Source organism: Myotis nattereri (assembly GCF_964212035.1).
Source record: "Myotis nattereri genome assembly, chromosome: 5".
In the NCBI taxonomy this organism is placed as follows: Eukaryota; Metazoa; Chordata; class Mammalia; order Chiroptera; family Vespertilionidae; genus Myotis; species Myotis nattereri.
Window position 1 is genome coordinate 46,198,863 of NC_138080.1, and position 9,658 is coordinate 46,208,520.

The 9,658-nt window shown below is 45.2% G+C and overlaps 1 protein-coding gene across 1 annotated transcript in view; it reads right to left on the reverse strand.

Moving 5' to 3' along the window:
- The window catches only part of GASK1B (golgi associated kinase 1B), a gene marked incomplete at its 3' end in the record, with an annotated part of 51,384 nt that extends 48,364 nt beyond the window's left edge, over positions 1-3,020 (reverse strand). Inside the window, exon 1 of the mRNA XM_081093042.1 lies at positions 2,039-3,020. Coding sequence (XP_080949168.1) covers positions 2,039-2,948 — 910 coding nt within the window. The 5' untranslated portion in view covers positions 2,949-3,020. The remainder of the gene's footprint in view (positions 1-2,038) is intronic.
- Between the last annotated feature and the right edge of the window lie 6,638 nt (positions 3,021-9,658).

The window sequence follows — 9,658 nt, forward strand, 5'->3', positions numbered from 1 at the left end:
ACCAATAGCTACCAGTATAATGCACACTGACCACCAAGGGGCAGACACTCAACACAGGAGCTGCCGAGCTGCGGTGACTTGACAGCGGTGGTTCTTGGGTGATGCACCCAGAACCAGAGAGGAGGGAGCCCATTTCTGGGATGCATCACCTGAGAACCACCCTCTCACAATCTGGGACCCTTCAGGGTATGTCAGAGAGCCAGTTTCGGCCTGACCCCCCCAGGCCAGGCCAAGGGATCCCACCAGTGCACGAATCCTGAATCCATCCATTGGGCCTCTAGTGCTGACATAAAAATAAAGAGCAGTATAACATAACAAGGATGACCCTATGTCTTGCTTTGCCCCAGACAGCCACAGTGTATGCCTGTTGTCTCAGCGCCCACCCAAATCTTCTCTTACTCCAGGGTGTTCCAGTTTTAATAATACGGAATCAGTCACCTAAGCCCAGCGTAACGGTTAAGAGCTTATGTTCTAAAGTTTGCTGGGTTTATACGTGAAACCTAACTTAGCCATTAAGATTACAGGGAGTCAATTACTTTGCCTAAATAAGCTTCTATTTTCTCATCTACTAACTGGAAATAATAATAGTGCCCACTTGATAGCACTGTTGTGGGAACCATTGGAGTCAATGCATGTATAAACTATATGAGTTATTCATTCTTAGCAAACAGTGAGCACCCAAGAAAAGTTAGCTTTTACCAACATTGGATTAAAAGTGTGAGAGGCTATCATGGTGGACTGCTTTGTGAACTTGAGACATTAAAACATATCTATGAATCTGAAGCACTCAGACATGAGCCAGGATAAGTAAGAAATGCCAGACTTTTAAGTAAATCACTGGTGCTTCACTTAAAGGTTTGGCAGTTCTAAAATGAAATTATAATTTCAACTCCATTGGGAATCTAGAGTTCTAATCCATTCCTGTCCAGACTCCATAGGAATCTCACTAAAATACTAAATTTCATGGTGACAAGGAATAAGGTAATCGTCTCTTAGTTTATAGTCATCTCTTTGGAGTCCTTTTTAGCCTCTTAGGGAAGCCTGGATTCACAGTAGCAACTTCTGTGGTTCTTCTGCTTTTAAACACAAGCCCCTGACCCACTCTACTTTGTATTCTGGAAGAGCCTCAAGACTCAGAGAATATCCTTAATGGGGCAAGAGCATGGCCACAGGCCAGCCCCTTTACTTACAATGGAAGTGACTGGCTACATACTCAGAACCTAACAAAATGTTTGTCACCTGAGAGATTCTTGGAACTCAGACTCAGTAAACCAGTGGTTCTCAACCTTGGCTGCACATTAGAATCACCTGGGAATCTTTTTAAAATCCTGATTTCTGGGCCTCATCCTCCGGAAATCAGGATTTTAAAAAGATTCCCAGGTGATTCTAATGTGCAGCCAAGGTTGAGAACCACTGCAGTAAACCATAGTCATGCACTTGAAAAAACAACCCGATATGGCTAGTTAGCATTGGGCAAATCACCTCTTTGTCTCATGGTCTTTGTTAAATAAAGGGGTTAAATCCATTGTGAAAAATCAAAAGATTGAATCTAACATGATCTGACTCTGGGCTCCTTAAAAAGATTCCATCTGCTCAAGAAAGATAAAACCCACTTCCCCCTTACTTTCAAAAAACAAACGACCACAATTTGACTTACTTCCATAGTAACCTATCTCATAATATGCCTGACTGTCAGCAAGACCTTTGCCTCCACCCTGGCTTCCTCCCCTCATCCTGCAAATCGCCATTGGCTTTAATTAAATTTAATAACCCACTGGGAAGTGCCGTCAGGGAAATGGGGAGCAAAGTTTATACAGTGTAGGCTTACTCTTGCATGTTGAGTACAGCATTTCCCTGGAACGCTCATATCCCAAGGCTGGGACAATAACGAATGCCAAGCATATGGAAAGACACGCTGCTGCTGCTGCTGTCCAAATGTGAAACGTGGGTGGAGAAAATCATTTAGAAAAAGAGAGTGAGGGAAAAGAGAAAATCAACCCCAACAGCTGCAAAGGACGAAGCATGTGAAGCTTGTTACCTTGGATGAACTCTGCTTTCCTGCTCACAGAAGGCAGGGTCCTGTTGAGACCCAGGATCCTGTCCAGGTGGAAGGCGAACACCTCACTCATGTCCAAGGGCTGTTTGACCAGCCCGCAGGGGCTAGAGCCGCAACTAGGCACAGAGCCCGCGGTGCTCCCCTCCAGCACCAGCAAACGCACTTGGCTCTTAGAGGACACTGGCTGGAAGCCCACCACGGCACCATCTGCCAACAGGCGCATTCGGTGGATGTCTTCTTTGCTCAGCCACGAGGGGGCGCTCTCACTGTAGATCCTGATGTTGCTCTCCCTGGCCTGGGGCAGCTGGAAATCTGCGCCCCCAATTGGTCCTCCTGGACCCCGTATCAATCTCCAGGACCTTTCCCCAACCTTGGCCAGGTTTCCTCTCTGGACGTACCCAGGCACTTCAGCATCAGCTGCTCCTGCTGCTCCCTGCAGCTGAAGGGATGGTCTGACCAAAGCCTCCTGTGCTGGGGCCAGGGATGCCACCGGGTACTTCTTCCTGCGCTTGGGTTTCACCGTGCCGCGGATATTGGCGGGCTTGCTTCGCTTGGAGCGTAGGGTAATGTACACCACATTGGGCAGCAGGGTGGTTCCATTGTCCTGGGACTCGGGAGGGGCCAGGGTACCATCCAAGGGTATCTCAGGGAAGGGTGCCTCGGCCGTGTCTCGGCGCCGGTGCGGCCCCTTTTCCGCTGCGGGTCTGTGCTGGAGCGATGCGCGTCCCACCTGGCTCACGAGGAAGCCCAGGTAGATGGCGCAGGCAGTGCCCAGCAAGAGGTTCCTCCGGGTCCGTGGGCGCCGGCTGCTCCAGAGTTTGCACACTCCCGGGACGCACAGGGAGCAGATGAACCAGTTTATGAGCTGCCCTGGCTTGCCTGGACAGGTCATTTCTCGGCCGCATCCGCATGGTGAACAGAGTTTAAAGTCTGCAGCTGTCTCCGGGTGACATGATGCATGGTTTCCTGAATTCTGTTGTCGCCTCCGCTTAGGTGTCTAAGTGGTCTCCAGTGGGTAGAGGTGGAAGCAAAGGGTTGGTGAAGAAGTTGGGAATGTCTGTGACACTCGCCACAACAAACCTTTAAACTCCTATCAGCCTCCCCAAGGAGAAGTGTGGCTTGTTTCTGAGAATGAATGGAAACGAGCGTTAACTGAGTCACAACCTCATACTAGCTCAGTTCCTCCACAAGAGTAAAGAGAAAAGTAACTCTTTCCTTTCATTGATATCACCACTGACATTTTTAATGAAGTTTAAAAAACAGAAACAAAATAGATGTATAGGTTGATATTCAGTCTTAACAAGTGAGAACAAGCCACAAAAATCCAAGAATATTTTATAATGTGTAGCTAGTCTTATAATTTGATTCTGAAGGAAAAGCATTAAAGTTTGACAAATTCAGGCTTTTCCTTTTTGAAATTCAGAAATAATTTTTAAAAAAATAAGCAGTAGATGGTTTTTTAAATATTTATCTAAATTCCATACTTATTTTTTAAAATCCTGCACTAACTAATTAGTTAACTAAATAACATTCAAATTCAAAAATATATTCTCTTAATCTAACAGTACAGTTTTTGATTCATAATATGTTCCATTATCTTACATTAATAGTTAATATAAAAATAGTTAACATAATATAAAGTCATTAATGCCCATATATCTTGAAAGCAGTTACATTTTTAGTCACACACACAAGGAGGAACACAGCACACAAATCTGACTACTTTTTATCCCTTTTCTTTCCACCAAAGTCAGCTGAAGGAAAATTAAAGGATCCCTAGCTCTATTTATTCACATTATTAAAAAGAAGAAGAAACTGTAAGCACCCTTACTTACACAGCTGGCCCCATGCTCAGCTCCAGGAACAATGTAATCCCTGACTCTAATGCAAAGAACTCTTAAAGGCTGAGGCATGTAAGTAGAACATATTTCATGGTCAAGAGTGTTCCACATTTCAAATACTTCAGCTCGGCTTTAAAAGCTCCCTTGCAAACTACAGGGCAAAACAAAAAAACAAGCCAGTTGCTTGTAAACTTGGCTTCTTGTAACCCAATTTTAATACAGCTAATTTTTTAAAAATGTTTAGGAAATGAGCTTTAATTTTAAATTCTGAAAGAGCAAATGCCTTAAAGAAGCAGTTCTCATTCAAATAATTTCCCACTTATTTTTAACCCGTGGGAGCCCTCTAGTGTCCGGTTTGGAAACAGACTCAGAAGTGTCAGTCTTGGGAGGTTAAAAAGAAGTGAGAGTATTTGCTTAGCCGCAGAATAAATACCTTATAAAACGAGGAGTGCTATCACCTCACCCCACTGTCTGTCGCACTTAGCTGGGGATTAGGGTTCCCGGGGATTAGGGACTCACCTTACTATCTTGGCTTTTTGCTGAGGAATGTTGTCTCCCACGACTTCTGAGAAGTCCTGGAGGTTCAAAAAAAGGTGAGAAAGGGTTAATGCAAATGAGGAAAAAAATAGAACAGCGAGATAAGGGTACACACAGATAGGGAAAGACATTTGGAGTGTGCAGTTGCATGGAGCAACAGTTCACAAAAAGTAGTCGAGGAGTCTCTCTGATTGGAGGTTTTTTAAAAAAACCGGTTAGTAATTGGCTTAGGTTGTTTGCTTTCCTGGCACAAAAGCAGGGGTGGATGACCTCCGGGCCTCGCTTGGGCTTATTCTTTTTGCTTCTATGGTAAATAGAATCAGAAGGCAGGAAGGAGACAGGAGTGCCCCCCACCACCACCACCACCACCACCAGCCCCCAAAAGAAGTTTGTGATACCGGGGTGTCGGTAAGAGATCAGAGTGTGGTGTACAATCCTAAAAATAGTCTTTACAAAGCAAAAGAGATTAAGGAGTTGGAATATATAGAGAAGGAAAGAATAAACTTCCAAGAGATAAAAGTGCCAGAAGTTGCAATAGAGCTGTTACTCTAGCACTCTTAAGCTCAGACCTCTCTTCCTCTGCAAACGTTCTGCCCCGTGGAGGAAAGAGACGGAGCAATTCCAACACTGACCGAGGCCTAGACCTAAGTACCTGTTGATTCGGGACAAATGTCCGAAGAACTCAAGCACCACAGCAATTTTCTTTGTGCTCCAAAACTCTTGAAGCACACTTTCAGAAGCACGGACTTATTTCCTAGATGCTAAATGTTAACTTCTTGCAAGGAAACCAGGGCTGAGCTGTTTTATTACAACTATCTTCGTTTTCACATATTGAGAATAAATGAAGAGATTAACCAAAGAGCTTGTATGCATAAGGCCTGGGAGTGTAAGATTGGAGTCGCTCAAGGAATTAGGCAGACACTGCGAGCAAGCAGGAGGGGTTCACTAGAGGAAATGGAGCCAACCGAGGAAGGTTAGGACTCGGCCTCTGCTGTCCTCTGGGTTGAATTTTATGCACCCAAACTGCAAGGGGCGGAGGCTGCGGGATGTAGGTGTTCAGTCTGATTAGATGGAGTTTGTTGTCCCTCAAACCGATTAGTGCTGGTGGTTGAGGCTGTGGCTGTAAGTGGGCGTTGTTACCATTGACCTGATGTCTGGCCCTCTGTTGCGGCTGCCTCCTGTTGTGTGTGCCATGTAGGGTGACGGCAGGCTGTTCCAGAAATGAGGCTGTGGCCACTTTCTCGTTGGGGACTTTCTAGTCCTCTGAGCCAAATGTCCTCTGCTGGCCTATGAGGGAGGGGTAGGAGTGGGAGCGGGGCAGGGGTGGGGAGGGGGACCAATGGAGGGGAAAGGAGGACATCTGTGATACTTTCAACACTAAAGGTAATTTTTTTTTAAAGTAAGTCTTTAGCCTGAGCTAGTTTGGCTCAGTGAATAGAGCGTCAGCCTGAGGACTGAAGGGTCCCGGGCTGCAGGCTAGGTCCCCAGTGTGGGGCATGAAAGAGGCAGCCAATCAATGGTTCTCTCTCATCATGGATGTTTCTGTCTCTCTCTCCCTCTCCCTTCTTCTCTGAAATCAATACAAATATATTTTTTTAAAAATATTATAAAAGTAAGTCTTTAGCAGAAGCCAGGTTATAAGAAGCAGAGCAGAGGCCTCTGCTAGCTGTTTATAAAGCAACTTTTTTAGTGAAGAAATGCTTAGAAAGTAGGTGAGAATTGTATGACTTAGTAAATTTGGTTGACTGGCTCTTCACCCTTCCCCCCCCCAAAAAAAAAAAACACACAAAAAAACAAACTGCCTCTTTATTAAAAGACCAATACGTTGCCTTCCAGTTGCCTTCCGTTATAGCCACGAGAGAGAATAGTGGAGACTAAAGGCTGTAATATTTAGAGAAGGGCTCCAGGGGAAGAAAGCCCTGGTTTGAAGTTTTCCTCCTCCACTGCCTAGCTCTGGTCCCTGTGGCAAGTAATCTGACCTTTTTCTGATCCTCCCTTTCCATCTCTGAGAGAAGAGGAATCCTACTACTTACCCCAAACTTTCTTGTGATGATTTAATGAGGTAGTGGTGAGGGAATGGTGCTCAGGCAATAGGGTTGTTATCCTACTAGAAGCCCTGGCCTGGACAATAGACAACTAAAGTCTCTTTCAGCTGCAGATGCTGCAGGGCTCAGTTCTCAGCCTCCCACCCCCGCTCCCTGACCACACACTCAGAAGCCAGGACAGACACCTGGCCCAAGTCATTCTTGGCTTAAGATAGAATAATCCCAAGCATCAGTGGTTTTCATTCAGCCTGTGGAGAGGAGTAAAGATTGGATAAAGCTGTCTTGGTTCTCAAGCTCCTTGTAGGAATCTAGTGCAGAGCTACAAAGGATCTCTTCTCTTCACCTAAGGAATAGTTTGTGTAAAAGAAATAAGCTGCAGAGTACATCTAAAGGAAGGAAGGCCCCTGGTTATATTAGAGTAAGTAGAAGTGCATCGGGATTATAAATAAACACCTTCAAAGGCCAGGAGAAGGTAGAGAGAAACTATTATTTCCTTCATATCTAGTAGTTTTGAGACTCAGTTGGGTCCCCCACTGTGATTCAGACATGTGTGGCACATCTGAGAAGTTGTTGGGGTATAGACACTGCATATGCATGTTTTATGAATTGACAGAGAACCTAGAGTAGAAAAACAGAATGTATGAGTATCACATATTCTGCCCATCCATCCATTGCCACCTCCCCAGCCCTATAGAGTCAAGCCCCAGGGAAGAGCTATAGGCAAACACTGATGGAGAGATTTATGTGTATAATTCTGTGAGATACTGAGGCATGTGTGTTATGGGTTCACTTCATCGAGATAGACCACCGACTCAGAATTTAAATTTAAGAGCCTTTATTAAGCTGGCCAGCTGACCACAGTCCCAGCACTCTGCCGAAGCAAAGGCTGAACTGCAGTGCCTACTACAGGAGTTACATTTTATTATTAAATTTTGTGGAGGCCCAGAGAAAAATGTGTCTTTCAAATTCTGGGCCCCCCAATATGGAGGAAACTCTCTTTATTTATACTTTTTCCAGTCCTTTGTCTCCCAAATTTGGAATGAGACTTCCGGGCCTTCTGAGAAAGAAGGCCTGTGTGCTGGGAAGGGGTCATGAGACCTATCTCAAGGCCTGGCCTGATGTCAGTACCTTCCTATCTATGTGTTTTAGGAACATACAGCACAGCATGACCTGACTGGCCAAAGTGCCAGATATGCAGCCCAGCACATGTGGATGAAAAAGGGGCCACATGCTAACCTGACAAGCTCAGGGAAGGCCTGCATGGTGGTCTTGCAAACTCAAAGACCTAAAGTAACCACAAAAGATGGTCTAAAACAGTGATGGTGAACCTATGGCACACGTGTCAGAGGTGACACATGAACTCATTTTTTTGGTTGATTTTTCTTTGTTAAATGGCATTTAAATATATAAAATAAATATCAAAAATATAAGTCTTTGTTTTACTATGGTTGCAAATATCAAAAAATTTCTATATGTGACACGGCACCAGAGTTAAGTTGGGGTTTTTCAAAATGCTGACATGCTGAGCTCAAAAGGTTCGCCATCACTGGTCTAAAATTAAAACTTTAAAAGCAGTTATGGTGGGTATTCACATCCTAGGCCGGTATCTTCCCTAACAAAGGTCAGTCTTTACCTAACTGAGCCTATAGTCTTTTTGCATCTACAATAACATATCGTTGGAATGTCAAAGTAACTTTTCTTTTTCCGGACCCCTCAGAGCCCAGGCACCACTCTGCAGAGACCGCAAATCGCGTCATTTTACCGAGTTGATTATTGACTATTAACTCTCCTGCACCCACCTGAATAAAAGAAGCATGTGTCTTATCACTTTACTTTTTATCCAATCCCAGAGATGTCACCTCCCCACCCCTACTTTGCTTTCTCCTGCCTCCCTAACCTATGACCAGCTGAGTTCATGTAACCCACTTACATCTCCTCTTTTGATTGTCATGTATAAAACCAGGTAAAAAACTGCCAGTCTCCAGAGCATTACCCCAAAACATTGAGGTTCTGCTTCTTGGCAGTTGTGAACAGGTTGGCTCAACAAAAATTCTTTACAGGTTTGAATGTTCTGTACGTTAACAGGTCCCAGCAGCACTCTGGTTTCTATACAAGGAAATGTGATGCAGCGTCAGGGAGCATCCCCTGCTCCCTGCCACTTCCAGGTGTTGGCAGTTTTGGAAGCACCGGTGGGCAGCACCCCTGGGGTGGATTGCATGGTTCTCATGGAAGTTCCAGCAGCAGCGGGGGGCTCAGCAGAGAGCAACCTTTAAGTAGCTGCACAGACAGAAAATATCCACGGAGGTGCTAGTGTGTGGTAAGCAGACACTTGGCATCTGACTATGAGTGTCAAGCCCTGGCACCCCTGCAAACCAACTGAGTGCTGGAGGTCTTGTTTTTATGCAGAAGAAAGAGTCAGTGCCATTTGAGTCACTCCCACCAAAAAGTGCTTGTTACCCACAGGCTGTGAGATGGGGAAAATGTAGGTTGCACAGCCACTTAACATTTCTGAAAGAGCCACCAAATGCCGGTCACTAAAGCTGGGTTCTGTGGGGGGGGGTGTGCAGTGTCTGAAGCATTTATTAATGTCTCAATAAATATTGAATGATTGAATGAACAAAAGAGAAAATGAATGAATATATTAAGGTGATTCAGTGCAATCCCTAAACCAGTGGTTGACAAACTACAGGTCACGAGCCACATGCGGCTCTTTGGCCCCTTGAGTGTGGCTCTTCCACAAAATACCACGTGTGGGCGCGCACGTACAGTGTGATTGAAACTTTGTGGCCCATGCGCAGAAGTCAGTATTTTGTGGAAGAGCCACACTCAAGGGGCCAAAGAGCCAGAGCCGCATGTGGCTGGCGAGCCGCAGTTTGCCGACCACTGCCCTAAACCAATGGTCTGGACCAGCAGCATTAGCTTCACCTGGGAATTTGTTAAAAATGCAAATCCAGCCCTAACCGGTTTGGCTCAATGGATGGAACATCAGCCTGTGGACTCAAGGGTACCAACCAGGTTCGATTCCGGTCAAGGTCATGTACCTTGGTTGCGGGCACATCCCCAGTAGGGAGTGTGCAGGAGGCAGCTGGTCAATGTTTCTCTCATCGATGTTTCTAACTCTCTGTCCCTCTCCCTTCCTCTCTGTAAAAAATCAATAAAATATATATTTTTTAAAATGC